At 44.4% G+C, this 17137-nt stretch overlaps 1 protein-coding gene across 1 annotated transcript in view; it reads left to right on the plus strand.

Moving 5' to 3' along the window:
* The window catches only part of LOC146805315 (F-box only protein 36-like), a 191161-nt gene extending 174242 nt beyond the window's left edge, over positions 1–16919 (plus strand). Inside the window, exons 3-4 of the mRNA XM_085620491.1 lie at positions 5170–5342; positions 16460–16919. Coding sequence (XP_085476617.1) covers positions 5170–5342; positions 16460–16621 — 335 coding nt within the window. The 3' untranslated portion in view covers positions 16622–16919. The remainder of the gene's footprint in view (positions 1–5169; positions 5343–16459) is intronic.
* Positions 16920–17137: the final 218 nt, after the last annotated feature.

Consider the following 17137-nt stretch of genomic DNA (forward strand, 5'->3'; position numbering starts at 1 on the left):
GAGAAAGGAAAGGAGTTAGTGGAAACATGGATTCTAGAACATCAAGAGTTGGATGAAAAATAGTCTCCTAATACAAAAGTTCCATATGATTCAATAATACTTCTATTTCATAATTGAGAATAAAATATATCTACAGACAGTGGAAGTTTTGATGGGCAGTAATATAGCCCCTACATATGCAAACATCTGTATGCACCATATCGAAGAGAATTTAATACTATCAAACCATTAGCGGAAAGGCCACCTATTACAATCGTGATGTCGCGTTAGGTCTATGGAATGGCACAGAGAATGAATTAAAATAATTGGGAATTATCTGAACACATGTAAATGTACTTATATAGTGCACTTCTACCCCGGGGTTTCGTAGCGCTGTATTCATACCGCTGTGGAACCCTTCCTGGTTTTCCTGTGAGATGTCCACTCCTGGGCACCCCCAAGGTGAAGCCAGGCATCCTAGCACTGTGGGGGGCGTTGTGGAGATTAAGCAAGCTATTGCCCAGAGTTGCACAGTGGGACCCATGATTAGAATAGGCACTGAGGCGAGAATTATCAGGTCCAGGGAAATTGAATCCAAGAGCTGCCGAGGTGGGAATTGAACCCTGGTCCCGGGCCAGCCCTCTGCATCAGGGTCTGCCACTCTAACCAGTGAGCCACACTTCTCCACACTTCTCCATCATGGAATCATCAAATTTACACTGAATTTTGGACAACCCGAAGTAACCTTTTTAGACCTGGAGATAAATATATGTCATAAAATAATTATATGTAAAAGTGAGTGACTAAAACAATGTATTAGACTGTAGATGTTTCCATCCGAAGACGTTGACCAACCTACCTTTTAGTCAATTATTCAGACCAATGAGTATTAGAACGGATCAGGAACAATTGTACACATATCCGTATTTGTTAGTTAGATCTCCAGAAATCAAAACTTTGGAGGAGTGGATGATTCCTCCTTCCTTGAGCACCATAATAATAACTAACAGAGTGGAAAAGGACCGTTACTAGTTAGCGCCAACACCACACGGGGACATTTCATCCAACACAGTATGGCTCTGGAACAAAATCAAATATGGGTAGTAGAAGTGTGCAATACATTCTATAAAACAACTTATGTACAAGCTGTAATTGAAAAAGCAAAACTGAAAATCATGACAATTGATAGATCAAAAGCGTTACAAAACTAGTAAAAAGTGGCTCAAAGTTGTGTGAAAATGGTAATACTGTATTCCAGACTAAGGCCCCGATTTCGATGTCGTACGGACCTGAGTCTCTCCGACATTGTCTGGGAACTGGCACTGAACGACCTCCTGTCATCGGTACCAACCCAGCAATTAGGATGTGACCGAACACTGTTCGGTCACATTCCTATTCTTTACAATGGAAGCATGCATTCCGAGCGGAATGCATTCTCTCATTGTAAGGATCTGAGGTGCAGTTCATCCCTGCACCCCGTGGCAGGCACAGGCACCTCAAGGTGTCTGCCATGGGGTGCAGGGATCAACAGGGGTGCCACCTAGGTTGCTATTTGGTGGCCTTGCACCCATGGGGGCCTCCTGCGGGCTCCCAAAGTGGGATTCCCACAGCCTTTATGTGTCGGAAAGGCCAGCAAAAAAGGCTGTGGGAATCTGCCATCGTAATCCCTCGGGCGTAAAGAGCCATCGGAGGGATTACTGGAGGTTTTCCAAATAGCAGACGGGCTCTATTAGCCCGTCAGAAGCCATTCGGAAATCCGAAGTCGGTCGGAAAGGAATCCGGAAAGGCAATTATGAAGCCGTAGTAACGTTGGAGCCATTTCCTACGGCATCATAATCAGGCCCTAAGTAGTAAAATGACACAGATTGTGAAAAAAATGGAATATTTTGGAAAACAATGACAGCTGAACGACTAGTGGAATTCTCACCCTATGGTTGTGTATACAAAGAAGAGGAACATTCAACAGATGGTTCTAAGAGCAGATATATCAAAAGCTTTAACTAAGACATATTTTACATCAAAACAAAAGGCACAATTTCATAAGAATATGGTGCGCCATGTATTAATGGAATAAAAGATAAGGAAATACAACTTCCAAAAACTGCAATAATAATCAAAATAAAAAAATTGCCAATGTGTATTGCAAGTAATGTTGTATATCTAATTAGATGCCTATGTGAAGAAACGTGGACCAAACAACCAGGATGGTGACAAGGAGAATTTCAGAACACCAGATATTAAGACCAAGAATGAAAACTCAGTAGCAAGCCACTTCATGGCTATGAAACATAAAAATCAACCAATTGAAGTATCAAGTTAGGGGAAAAATGTACAATCCAAAAGAGGAGGTAATGCGCAAAGGGAACTGTCACAACGGAAAATGTGGTGGATTAGATTATTAAAGACACTGTATCCAAAAGGAATGGATGAAATGGTTTGCTATAGTTGTTTCTTGTGAATTTTTAATAAGGACCTAATTAGCAACAAAGAAAATAGCAGACTACTTACACTATAGGAGATTCAGTAACCATGAATTAATTAATGGATACAATGTAAGATTGCTAATTCAACAAGAGACAGTACCTTGAAAAGTTAAGGTTAACAAGATGATTATGCACCAGATCAGTAGCGGTCCGTGGAGGGAATTCGGTGGGGAGTGAGGCGGGGCGGGGGAGGGGCAGGGTGGGGAAATGTAAACACCGGAATATGGATGAACGGAGGTAAGTACACATTTAAATAAATAAAACAAATTTCGTTGCGCGTGCTGCATCGCATGTTGCGATGCAGCGCGCGCAAAGAAATTCCTTTTATTAATTTTTTTCGTAACTTACCTGAACTCGGCCGTATGCCGCATTTTGCAACCCCCACCCTGCCCCTCCTCTGCACCACGTCACCGCCCCGGTAAAACGCCCTACACGGGCCGTCACTGCCCTCTGAAAGAAGACTTTATTTATTTTCCTTTTGCTATTTCCAAAGGAGAGTTATTTGTGTGAATATATTGCAAAGTATAACATTTACATTAATTTAGATAAAGAATAAAAGAAAGGTTCATAATTTTCATTGAAAAATTGAAGAAATTTTTTTTTTGCCATGAAAATAGTAAGAATAGGTACGTATAATGGGTCCCTAGCTCACTACGCCAGCATATTCAAGCTAGCTTGGCTGATGAGGGGTGAAACCCCAAAATCAGTCCTAGGATGCTTGTTCTGGTCCAGGGAGGCCCTGGTCTGGCAGTTCGGGCTGGCCTATTCCCACAGGGAGCAGGGGCAAGACTGATTTGTGTATGGCTGGGTCTAAACTGGAATGGCGTGGCGTGCAAAAAAACGATGGCTTTAACCCAGATCTGTTACTGGGGGTGAATGTATGACTGGTTCAGCATTCCGTCCATCATCTGTTCCTTTTGTATCTACAAGATATGGCACATTCCTGTCCTTCTCCCCTGCACTGAGATACAAACAGCAACTGTGCACCAGCGCAGACACTCTTGCGTCATTTTGTAAGGGTGCCTACGCTGAGGAGATGATTGTTTTTGTGCAGGACACCTTGCTGCACAAAAACAATCATTAAAGCCATTTCCCTCTTTTTATGCATGAAAGAGGAAAAACCAAGGAGAAATAAAAATATTTCTCCTCATTGCGCCTCCTTATGCCTCCCCTGGGGAGTGTTAGAATTCTTGGGAATGTGTCAAGTTCCATGGATGTTGCGTGGGAACACCCACAGCAACACTCATTGAGCAGAGTTATGCATGAAAGAGAAACATATTTACAAGGCCTTGAAAAGTCACGCAGGGTGACTTTACATGGCCTTGTCAATATATGGGAAAGTCCATTGCGCTGCAGGTGTGTCAATAAAAGTGACGCACAGGTGGCGCAATGGGCTTGTAAATAAGCCCCAAACTTTGCGTGTAGTGTTGCATAGATTGACAAGCCACTTGTGTTGTCCAGCTGCATTTGTAATTACTTGTGCCACAGTTGAAGCAATTGATAGTCTCTGAAGAGTGACTGCATAAAAATGAAAACATATGTAAAGAACTTTAATATAAACTTATATAAGAATATATGTTAGAGCCTGTGTTTGAGAGGTATTTGTGAGATGTGTGCTTAACAATGTAGGTATATACGAAGGACAGAGTTGGGTCAGTGACTGTAGAATATTTTGTACTGACAAAGAGGGAATTACAATCTTACAAGGCACCACACTAGCGTTGTCTGCAATAGGCAGTTGGTATAGCAGTTGAGGTTGTATTGTGGAGAGGACAGCCTCCTTGAGGGGTGAGATGGACACAAGGTCAAGATGCGCAATAGCCAATTGAATCCTGGAGAAATCCTCCATGATCCACCTCATCTCACCTTACCATTTTTCTTTATGTCCCCAAAGGTTCAAACCTCTCCCTACCCGAATGCATTCACTGAGTCAGTGACCTTCTGCCACAATGCTGCCTTCTGGGCCCCAGTAGGGCTGAATGGAGACAATCTATGTATGTTTTTGTAGTACTTGGCCACAAATTTCACTGCACGAGCAGTCTCCTCCTCAGTGAAATTTCCCATCCTCTTCAGATGTGAGAGTAGGTTGTCCATCCTTAAGGCAGAATATGTTTCTTGGTAGCTGCAAGATAACGAACAGGAATAGTACAAAAGCCTAACATATAATGTGGGCAGTATTAATGTGGTTGTAAGTGAATAGGTGTCAGGTGTGTGTGATTTGGGTTATGTGCAAGTTATTTTCCTATTTCTTTCCATGTGGAAGCCTCACTTCCGCATGTTGAAGTCTTTGCCACGGTACCAGAGGTATCTGCCAAGTGTGCAGAATGTAAAATACAGTTAAATACTTACTAGTCGAAACTTTAAGGTAGTACATTATGTTGTAGCATACTCCACCTCCTAAACTGGGGGGGTGGAGAAGATATGTAAGTCTAAACCTACTCTTGGAAATGGTGCATAGGAGAAAGTTGTAAAGTTATTCTTCGGTATAAGAGTATATTTACACATGAGTCAATGTATATGTATACATTTACATTTGTGAATGGGTGCTTAATGTTTTTTTTTTTTTTAAATATGCAGAAAGAAAATGGTGTCAATGTTTGTGTTGCATCACCTGCATGTGATGGGAGTTAGTTACACTAGTTTACCTGTTCAGATTTATTATACATTGAGATATTTGTTGAACTTTTAATTTTCTTTTTTATTGCAGAGCAAATTCAAAGGGTTTTTGGCCGACACACATTGGAATATACGTTAAACCTGTGCCGGGGACAGTATGATTTCCTTGTTAGGATGCCGGACAATCTTATTGTACATATACTGTCATTTCTGGGTACAAATGATATTAAACGACTCTCAGAAACCTGCAGAAAGTTCCAGAAGGTAATGCTCCATTTTCTATGACATTGCTGGGTAACATATTAGGTTGGATAGTATACCCAGCAATATAACAAACAATTTTAACGTGTTAGCCTTCTAGATTTTTTCAGGACAAAATGAAAAATGAGGAAGGGGCGACAAGTTTTGTCAAACAATTTTGGTGATATTTGTAAACAGTAATTTCGCAGATTGCATTTTCAATTTGCAGGTTTTTGCCCATGGGTCAAAAGGTCCAGAGGCAGGTGTTTAAGGCGAATTGAAAGAAAAATGAATGTTAATGGGCATGCACCCAATACTTCATTATGCGTGGTAGGTGGGGTTGTGTAGCAATTGCTCTGTCAACTTGTCCAGACCATTAAATACAGGACCTGTTTGTGAATTGCAATATGCATGTAGAGGTCCAGTTGCAAAGCTCCAATTAAAAGTGTTAATCATGACTATATGACTATGCTTTTATGACTCTGACCCTCAGGTCTCATTCAGACCATTATAGTAGTGCATCAGTTTTTGCTCCACCACAAAATTACAGCTGAGTGCAAATTGCGAAAGCTGGAGTATTGATCTCACAGTTACCATTAGCTGTTACCTGGTGATAAGTGGGAAAATGGAGGACAAAATGCTTGCAAAAAGGACTTCAGTATGGTTTGTGTTGTTTTTGTGTAGTGCAGAAATACAACATGGAGCCTGAAGAAATGAAGTCTGTATCAGATTATTTTTCAGCCTAAAATGACCACAGTTCTCACAATGAGTATTTATATCATTGAACTTCTGCTATGCCAAATTTAGAGACCCAACATCTTAAACAACTATACATGATTAATCTTTAATAGAAAATAGAACGCGAACACTAGAAAAAAAGACAGTTGTTAGGTTCTAAATGATTTATTTATCATGAAGATATTGTCTTCCAGTCACTTCACAAAGCTGAGTCACCGGAATTTTCTATACATTTGAAAGTTAGCACATTTCAAAAATCTGTATGCACAAAAGCTAAAATAATTGCTGACATATAATCCTTATGATGCTGCAACCCATTCATGCATATTCTAGGCGTACAGATACACAAGTGGTGAGTGTACCTTAACTTTCTATATTATAAAACTTAGATTATGCGACTTTAGAAAATGGACGGCTGGAGGAAAGTGGGTTGTTTGCAGGTGGGGGTATCCCCCCTCATCTAGTAATAATACCACAATCACTAATAGCTCTAGTCAAGTATCAGTAAATTAATCCTTGCTCAACACTTGCTAGCTTAGCAAATGAGCAGTCAGTCTTAATTTATGAGACAGGTATATGTAATGCATTTAATACCACCAAAACAAAAATAAGTTAAAGACTCAACGCAATACAAATCCAACAGCAGTTCATACAAATGGGAAATATATTATCTTTACAATGACACCAAAATGACAAAATTCTAATGCAGGGAACCGAGATATGATTTTTTAAAGATTAAATAAAAAATTGTGCAGTCTAGTGCCAAATAGCATAAAGCGCCATGAGCTGCTATCTGGTTCTGCTAGACCGGGCAAAGTCAAAGTTTTAGGCTGCCCATGATGGAGCGCGGGTCAGACAGGTTAGGCTAGTTTACCTTCAGTCTTAAGGCCTGATTTAGATTTCAGCAGATTGGTTACTCCATGACAACAGGGATGGATATCCTGCCCGCCAAAATATAAATCCCATAGGATATAATGCGATTTATTTTTTGGCAGTTGGGCCCTTAGTCTTTTTCTTGGAGCTTTTCTCTCAACAACGAGTCCTCGGGTTCCTCGGATCTGCAGTTCGATTTGACAAAGGTGGCCTACTGCAGCGCACTGCATCAGTGAGCCTCTGGAAGTCTTTTTCCTTGAATTCGATGGCAAGGAGCACCGGAACTTTCAGCTGGACACACCAGCATGGTCAGGCCAATTCACAAGTCGGCGATGGAGGCTTAATTCTCGATATCGAGCCGGTCTCCTCCTGGAGCTTTTCTACAAAACTTTTCAGAAAGTTTCTAAACTTTGAGTTCTTTCAGTTTCTTGGTTCCTTTGGGTAAAACATGAGTTCAGTAGCCCTAGCCAAGGGTTTAGAGACTCTGGATTGCCTTGTGGGGACAAGGACTCAATTTTCGAAAATTGCACCTACACAATCCAGGTAAAATCCAGTTACGTCTGGTCAGCTAGGGTGATCCTTTCTTTGGCTCGGCAAGTGACGTCTTCCATCTCTGCTGTACCTGTTGCTGATTAGGGAGACCACTCATTTTCCTTTGAGTCAGGCACAATCCTTTCTTTGTAGAGCCTTGTGAGTACAGCAGGTGCAGTCCTTCTGAGTGCAAGTCCTCTGTGGTGCAATCCAAGGGTCCAGCAGGGCAGTCCTTCTTCTTCTGATGTTGCAGGCAGTGATAGGAGGATCTCCTACAGCTCTCCAATATTTATCCTCCATTCTGAGCAAACAGGAGGGGACACCCCAAACAATAAGGGTAAAGCTACATCCCTCGTCTATGACCACTTCCTGCGAAGTGTGGCATATGTTTGACCCAGAATGCACTGTTCTCCCAAAAATCAAATTGGAGAAATTCTCTCCTTGGCGTGTGTGTCTGTGTAACCCAACCCAGAGGTGTGGCACACATCTGACTACACTACCCTTTCAGACCCTCTCCCAGTCTAATTAGGGGAGGCTCCCATCAGGCTGTCGATCAAGGAAGTGGGGGCTGGTTTGGGTCCTATGACATCTGTTCTCCTACCTTTGAAGTCCAGCTTATATCCCCTGCTCCCATCCTCTCCCTGGATTCTCCAGGAAACAAATCTCCTCCCACCAAATGACTGTACTGTTGTCAACCCAGGCCTCTTCACACCTACCCAGGTAGGAGCTTGGCTCAGTCTGTAAAATGCTGACCAATCAGAAGAGACTGCAACAGGGCTGCTTAAGGTAACCTCAGGATGGCAAGTTCTTGGGTATGGCTTGGGAGCCAACGATGGCATTAATTTCAATAGGGAGGGACTCGGAATGCATAAAAGTCCATCATACAAGCTTACTAGGGACTGCATACCCCAAAATCATGATTAGCCAATGATGACATCCACTCTGTAAGACAGTTATGTGACACAACACATAAAATCCATCCTATGCTGCTGATTCCTCAGGGCTAACCAGCCCAGGTGTATACCTAAGAGGCGGCGACACCGCAACAGCTTCTGGGGACACACCGGAGATCGAAGGCGGAATGGGAGGGCCTGCTCCCTGGAGAACAAGAGTGGCACCAAGCAGCTGACGTGAGAGAGATTAGTGGGCTACAGAAGATTGGCGGCGCACACCAGAGGGCCTCTCCTCATCTGCCAGGAGGCAGGGAGAGCACCTGTGTCACCCCCCATGTGTGCATTGTGTTGGGAAGCCACATTGGGCCATTGGAAATTGCGGCTTGAGCCACGGGGCATGGTCTTGCTTCGGGCGGCCATTAGTGGGCATGGCCCCCTCTCCTGCCTGAACAGTCAGAGGGCTGAACAGAGCTCGCTCGATGTCACAGGCCTGACATGACTGATGCAGACCAGGACATAGGGCCTAGCCTGCTGCAGGACCCCCCCAAATTACTGTTCCTCAGACAGCAATCACTGCCCTGGAACATTGGCGTGATAAGCGCTGCAAGGCAGACAGAGGGAACATTGAGGGTTTTGGCTGTAGCACAGCCCCTCTAGGACTTCCTCTTCACTTGCAGAGGGCTAAAGTGTGTCACTGGGAGTAGCTTGTGCTGAGGCGCGGGGCATGACATCCCACCCTTCAGGGTCCAGGGCATACAGCAGCCACTGAGGGCGAGGCACGACTCCCCAAGCCATTGGAGGACCCTTGGAACGCTCACGGCACAACCCTGCTGTATGATCCCTAGATCCCACAATACCACTGCTGATGGGGGGGGGTCCCCCTGACTGTCTGGAAAGCAGGAACCTTTACTTATATGGGGCTGCCAATGCTGGACTGTTTATAGTGCTGGCATTGGTTTAGCACTCCTGCGTTCCAACACCCCCTGTTGCACCTGACCAACACATTTTGCACAACCTCTATTGGGTGTTGTTAATCCTGGTGGGGTGCGCTTGGTCTGCAGCATAATAAGAGTCTCATGTCACCCAATGTCTGGGACTTCACTGTGCATGTCAGACACTCAATAAGCGAGACACAATAAGGTTTCAGGGTTGCATATGTGACTTTTGTGGGGGCCCAAAGAAGTGCCATATTGGGGTAGGACTTGGGCCTGTGCTTTGGCTTTGTTGCCCCCCCCCAGTGTACCTTGAGGAAAGAAGAGGCCACTGCAGTGCCCATGACTGAAAGTGTGTTTTAAGAGACAGCAATTATATGGAGAGTGGAGCAGCACCATCTGCCGAGGAACCCCCCGCAAGCTCGCACTAGAGACAACACTATTCGTATGACTTGGGGTGGAGCTTGCCATTCTTAAATCACAAGACACAGGCCACTTGACTCTCATCCTAGCAACTTGAAACTCCACTATGGCACGAGACAAACCAGCTGTTGCCACTGCGCAGCAAAAGATAGACAAGTATACTTAGAACACAGTGTCATCAGACGGGGCTGGTGCTGTGGGAGGAGGAGACGCTCGACCGGAGGGTCGCTAAATGGCCTCTATCCTTCAAGCTATTCAGGACCTCAAAGAAACCATGAAAGGCAAAATATCAGAGATGGAATGTAGACCTATCCTTGATTCGGCAAGACCTGCACAATATAGTAGACAGAGTCACGGAAGTGTAGGGCAGAATCTCTGAAACTGAAGACACCGTCAAGTCACGTGAGTGCTGAATCACCTCTCTGCAATGTATGGTTACTCATCAGAAGGCTAGAGCAGCGGATGCTGAGGGACAGTCAAGGCGTAACAACCTATGCATCGTAGGCATCCGGCTTCTTAGTAGAAAGGGTGGATTATATGATTAAATCTCAGCAGCAGAAGAGATCCTTCCAAGAGGTAAAGCAAAAACTGAGAGCCATCAATATCCAATATATGCACCTCTTGCCTGCTCATTTGAAAGTCATCTTCCAGGAAAATGCCTTTGGGTGTATTTACAAGGAGGTAACACCACAAGGCCGTGGTAAGCCATCTGACGTAGCTTAACGCTGCCTTGTAAATAATGCCCTTATTCACGCAGCACTTAGCTTGAAAGGGGCGGGCAATGGATGTTGCAGTAGGCGTGCCAACGCAACACCCATTGCTTTTTGATGCTGCCCCATATTTACAAGGTATGGGGCAGTACCAAAAATAAGACCAGTAAATACCTGGTATTAAAAAGGCAATCCGAAGAGAATTTTTTTATTTCTCCTCGTATATTGCTCTTTCTACGTGTGCTGCATTTTGCAGCTCACATGTATAGAGCAAATCGCCTGTTAAAGGGACACCTTCCTGCACATAAACAATCACCCCTGCAGCACAGGCACCCTAGCAAAATGGCACTCTGGTGTCTGCGCTGGCGCTAGGCAGCTTCTTTAGTGCTAGAGCTAGGGGAAACACAGGTGTGCGCCGTATTGTTGTAAATACGGCTCATCCCTGCATTTATAACTGAAAAGGCTCTGTGTTTCCAATTTTGTCGCAACATCACTCTGCCAGTTTCTTGTACATATGCCCCCCTGTTTTTAAGACATTCCAGACGTGGCCTGGGACTGGATGGGGGAATGGCCCAATCTGTGCAAGGGGGAGCGGAAGGAGAGGAGGCATGAGGGGCGGCAGGGACAGGAAAGACCTCCTAGAGAATGAAACACAGCTCCACAACGCAGGACTCAGCAATGAGACCGCAGGGCTCGCTTGCTTGATTTGGAGGGGTCCCCGGTGGAGCGGGCGGCCTCCGAGGTAGACACAGAGCTCACGCATGCTGTGGCAGACACCAACTCTCTGTTACCTTCCCAGGAGCCTCCAGCTTGATATGTTCTAATGAGTACTGGCAGGCATCCAACTACTTCTTCGGGGAATGCGTGGTGGTGCTCGGGCAGCCTAGGAATCTAAGCCTTGGGCTGTTCTAAGCTATGACTATGAGTTTTTTAGGGTTGGTGGAGGGAGGGGTTGGGGCATGTTTGGGAGCGGGTTGCACAGCAGGGTATATATATATATCTCAGGCTAGCCCAGTTGACCACTGTTCCTAGTTACACCATGACAGGTACTTCTAGTTGGCGAAGTATGGGGCGGGAGTTGGAGGGGGGGAGGTTTCTTTGTTTTGACCTAGTTCTGGTACATTCACTAAGACTTATTCCCATGATACATGAGGCACGCAGACATTTTACAAGCATTGTGAATTACACGGCTACAGCCCTGGACAACTGCTTGATCCACAGCAACCAACCGTCACTGGGAGGTTTAGCGACCTCTCGTAAAATGTTAATGGTCTTCTATACAAAATTTAGCGAAGGGCAGTTCTGATGATGGCGTGCCTAACCGATCCCATATACTCCTTTTGCAGGAAACACATCTCATGGGCAACCATTGCCTTTCCTGGCATGCAGGGGTTTTTCGAGGGTGTTCCACTCGGGGTTTCATCGCGGCTCAAGGGGAGTTGCCATTCTAGTCCAGAAGCACATCCCCTAGTGTTTTCCAGGGCGTGGCATGACAATTTGGGGTGTCATGTGGCAGTGAATAAAACTCAACAGGGTTCACCGCTATCCCTAATCTGCGTATAAGCCCCCCTCCCCTAACATTGGAGTTCACATAGACATTGAGCACCTCCTTCTAGAGCTTCCTGCGACCCCATGGGTCCTGGATAGGGACCTTAATGGGATTTGCGACTTTACTTGGATTGCTCCTCTGCTACGACCATGCATAATAATGTCCCTCTTCAATGGGTGGCAGGCACATCACCCAATGGAGGGCTGCTACACCTTCCCTTAAAATGGCCATAGACACTCCCACTTCAACTATTTCCTTATCGCTAAACAGGAGGGACATAGGGTACTAACTGTCCAAATCTTGGCGAGGGGGTTTTCTGACCACTCACCAGTACTACTTGACCTCAGACCCCTGATGGTCTGCTGCAAATGAGTCACTTATGCCTATGGACGGGCAGTTTTGTGAGGCTACGGACACATGGGTAAGAGTACTTGACAGAAAATTGTGCGTCGGTGGACTCCCCGGGTGTTCTCTGGGAGGCTTTGAAGGCCACTTTGAGAGAAGATATTATTAGGTGCAATGAAAGCCAGAGGAGGCGGGCCCACAAAAGGCATCGGACTTGGAGCCCCTCGTAATCAAGTTTGAACGGCAATACATAGCCAGGGCGGATGATTCGATCCTACAAGGTTCATTACACACCGAGACACTTCTAAGACAAGAGCACATGCAGAAGACCCGAGAGGCATGGATTTCTACGTGCAGCCGGATATATCAATGGGGCTGAAAGGCAAGTAAAACACTACACTGTCTGTGTACACCACATGCTTCCAGAGATCCTATATTGAAAATGACCAGGGCTTGTACTTAACTGACAGCGTGGACATTGAACAAGCCTTCACTGTGTACTATCAACAGCTCTACAGCCCTGATCGGGAGGGAAAGCTACGGACCTGGGACAAATTATGGCAGACATCCAGGTGACCCGCTTATTCCCTATAGACAGGGACCTTCTAGTGGCTGATATTACCCTCGAGCAATATGGGAAGACCCTAATGTAACTTCAACCAGTCAAAACGCCAGGGCCCAATGGGTTTCCAGTGGAATTCTGGAGACTCATGTGGCCTCAGGTGGGTCTACTTCTGATGTAGACCTTTTCTGAGGCCCTTCATGTGGGTGGGTTGACCAGGGACCTCAGAGTGGCAGACATAGTGGTAATCCCAAAGTTGGGGCTGTGTGGTAGATGATGCGAGGAGTACATACCAATAGCATTTCTTGACAAAGAAGTTAAGGCGTGGGCCAAGGTTTTGGTGAATCGGCTGTTGGGAGTGATCAAAAAAATTGTTTTTCCCGATCAGTCTAGGTTTATGCCCCATTGGGCCATTCGACATAATATTAGGAGGGTCAACAATGCCATTGAGTTGAGGGCTAGTTTACTGGGTCATCAAGCTTTGCTAATGGTGGATTTTCAAAAGGCGTTCTACTCGGTGGACTGGGACTACCTCTTTACACTTCTAACATCCCTGCACTTTGGACCCAAATTCATTAATTACATCAGACTGTTATACACTAACCTTCAGGCAAGGGTACGTGTCTGCAGCACTGTATCCTACTGCTTCCACATAGGGAGGGGTACCCAGCAGGGCTGCCTGTTCTCTCGCTTGCTCTTTGCCTTGGCGATAGAGCCTCTGGTGGCTTGGATGAGGGTTGATGCACTGTTGCACAGCTTTCAGTGGTTCCTAATGGTCAGTGACAGAAACTTCCTGTACGCAGACAATGTCTTGCTGTTCCTTAACGACCCTGCTGAGTCGGACCCTCGAGCTCTGCAAATAATATACACATTTCGGATCTAATCCGGCCTTCAAGTGAATAAGGCTAAGTCTTCCATTTACCCTATCGCCCTGTGTCCAGTGGAAATGTCATGGGCCCCGGGGCGAGGAGTGCTTCCGACTGGTTTTCATATCTGAGGTGTTTATCACCGAGAACAGAGCCCTGACATACAAGGCCAACTTTCACCCTCAGCTGGTGAGATTGACCAGGGACGTAAAGTTTTGTGCCTCCCTCCTGTTATGACTGCTTGGCCACTTGGCCATCTTCAAAATTGTTTCACTCCCGAGACTTTTATAGCCAACTTGAGAATTTCCCCTTCCGGGTAGGGAGAGGCTTCTTTGCCAGGGCCAATGCACTCATACAAGACCTCACGTGGAGTGGAGTGTGCATTGAATAAATTCAGGATGTGCTTGAGTTGTTTTGTGCTGTTGTTGGATACAATGTGTTTGCATATTTGCTGGAACACACATAGTCAGTGCACCAATGATGTTCTGCCTTCCCAATATTGGTCTTAGAACTACCTAGTACAGCTGAAATCCAAGCAAAACTTTAGTGCTTGCACCACGAAATCTTACGCAGCATGAGGAGCAACAACAACTCAAGTATACTTCAGTTTCAGATTAAGCTGGTCCTCGAGTTGGGGGTCCAAATTCAAGGTAGCAGATAAAGAAGCAAGAATGGATCGGTTAGGTCCTTTGGTGATATCTAATACCAATCATGACAAGTAGTAGTAAACACCAGGGAGCGATATAGTAAAATTGATGTGAAAGTGGTCTAAACCAAGAAGGAGGAATAATAGTATCAGTACCATCAAAGCAAAGATGGTGCAGCGTAGTACTTTTTGCATGGCTAAATAGAGCCATAGATTTGTTACTATCAGTGATGCATTCAAATCTGAAGTTGAAGTTACCAATAATGAACAATTTGCCAGTGCAGGCTAGTATGTATGTGGCTACAGTGTTAAATGCAAGTAAGAACTAAACATTGTGACCTGGAGGTCTGTAGACGAGAAGCAATGTGATAGTGAGATTGGGATAGAGGGAGAATTTGAGGGAAGTGAAATTATTTTTTATGGTCAAAATGATTGTTTAATGATGGCTGCTGCACCACTCCTTCATTTGTTCGAGGTATGGTCTTTAATACTGTAGACATTTAGTAGGGTCTTGTGCACCCATGGTCCCATAATAAACATTGTTTTATATGAAGTGTATATAGTAGATTTATTATGTTATTTTTGATATTCCAGCCTTGAAAAAGTCTTAGAATAAGACGAAACACGTGTCGGCAGGCAAATCGTGTGCTGGGAGTTTTTATACTTTCTTGACATTAATAAAGACCGCTGACCAACAAGAGGACTGACTTCTCTGGATCACTGTCTTTGAATGATATCGTTGAATTGTCTCTGTCTATGAGAAAAGGGTTATATTTACCCAGAGGATTTGAACTATTATTAATGGTGTGCTGTATATGCCTCAGTTTTTGTTTTAACCATAATAAACACAGTTGGCTCGTATTGAGAAGTAACTCTGATTTACTAGAAGTGCTGTACAGTAGAACATGCATTGATATGGCTTTGCTTTAAGAAGCAGAGTTGCAATTTTCCAGAGAATAGACAAACAATTTAATTAAGGTTGGTGAGAGGAGGCAACACAATCCCATCAGAACTAACTGCTGAATGATTTCAGGAAGTGAGACTGCCATACACAAATTTAAATTAAGAAGTCAGAGAGCAACTATAGCCGTGCATCTGGTTCCTTGTTCTAGATGGCCCAAGAGTTTGGTTTTGGAGCACCTCTGGAAATCAGGGTGCTGCATTGTGTGCATGGTAGAGAGCTGAAAAGCACCATATCTATTGAGACGTGGCGCTCTTCAGCTTTCTCCCTGCTGCACTGACGCACTTCTGGCTGCCTAGTGCCAACACAAGGCACCCTTGCAGCTTGGTGCCTGTTTACAGGCAGGATTGTTTTTGTGCAGGAAGGGATACCTTCCTCCAAGAAGACAATCAAAGAGGCATTTTCATCCTTTAATGCGTGATGCAGAATGCATCACACATAAAAAGAGGAAGTGATGAGGGGAAATAAACCTATTTCTACTTGTTACGGCTCTTTGTGGTAGGGTACCAATTTCACTGATTTCACGCAATTCCAGCTTTACAAACATTACTAAATCTGGAAAGTATGAAACCATGCTCTACCCATGGAAGGACTACAACTAAGAAATGTGATGCAACACAGTGCAAGCTGCATTACATTTCTTTACATGCATATCAGGCCTTGCGTGGCTTTGTAAACCCCAAATAAGCCTTTGTGTTGCCCTGCGTCACCTTGCGCGGCTCAGGGGCGCGCGACATTCATGAATTAGTAAATCTTGGCCCAGATGTCAATTCTATTAGCAAAAGGGCCTAATCATTACAAAAAAAAGAATAGTGTAACACTATTAATCATAACATACTTTTTCAGGAAAACTGTTCTTTAGTGCTTGTTCAATCTCTGGAGCCGTACAATACTCTGCTGCACGCAAAATGTCAGTTTATTGCTCTGCATGCCCCCATAAGTGGCCACTGTTAAAAGATAAATGCATTCATATTTTAATCATGTTGGAATTCTGGCCTTCAGTGCATAGTGTCTTACGGAAGATTGTGTTATGCGGAATTATATTTTGTTAGAGATGCACCAAATAATACATATCATTCTAACAAGTCTTGTCTGCTTTTCACTTCCCTCAGTTGTGTAACAGTGAAGAATTCTGGGAGAAAGTGAGAATGCCACATGCCAATGGCTCTACTGGTATAAAGAAAACTGGATTAGGGAATGAGAGGAAGAAAACCCTCCCTCAAATAACTGGACGTCCCCAGTGGCTGCAGAGGAGAAGAAGCACGTTCTTTTGAAGCACCGTTTTCAAATTTCTATTTGTCTTTGGCAAAAGGACTTGAGATGCTTTTTGTGTGGACTTTTCAGCATTCAGATCAAATGTACGCGCTTTTGAGGCATGTCATAACCACAAGCAAGCAAGTGGAAAATAGTGGCAAAATCAGTAGGGTTTAGACAACTGCTTTGTGTTAAACTGAAAACATGCTGTGAAGACCATATGATACACGACTGGGCCTCTTTCATAAAAATATATGAGAATCTACCACTGTACCGTTTAAAAATTAGATTGTGGCATTAAAAGAAAACTGCAAAATACATCTTACCTTCTGCTGGGAAATATGTAAAAAGTCCCAAGTAAATTATGCTGTCAAAAATAAGGCAATCCACGGTCATCCATGGCAAACGTACAAACCTTGGAGAGCCATGGCAGGGGTATACCGAAAACCTTCAATCCTTGCAGGTTGCTAGGCCTACCCCTGGAAATGTATGTGAGTTCTTTTTTCATATGAGTAAATATATAGGTGTTGTTTTGC

Source organism: Triturus cristatus, chromosome 8, assembly GCF_964204655.1.
Source record: "Triturus cristatus chromosome 8, aTriCri1.1, whole genome shotgun sequence".
Classification (NCBI taxonomy): Eukaryota; Metazoa; Chordata; class Amphibia; order Caudata; family Salamandridae; genus Triturus; species Triturus cristatus.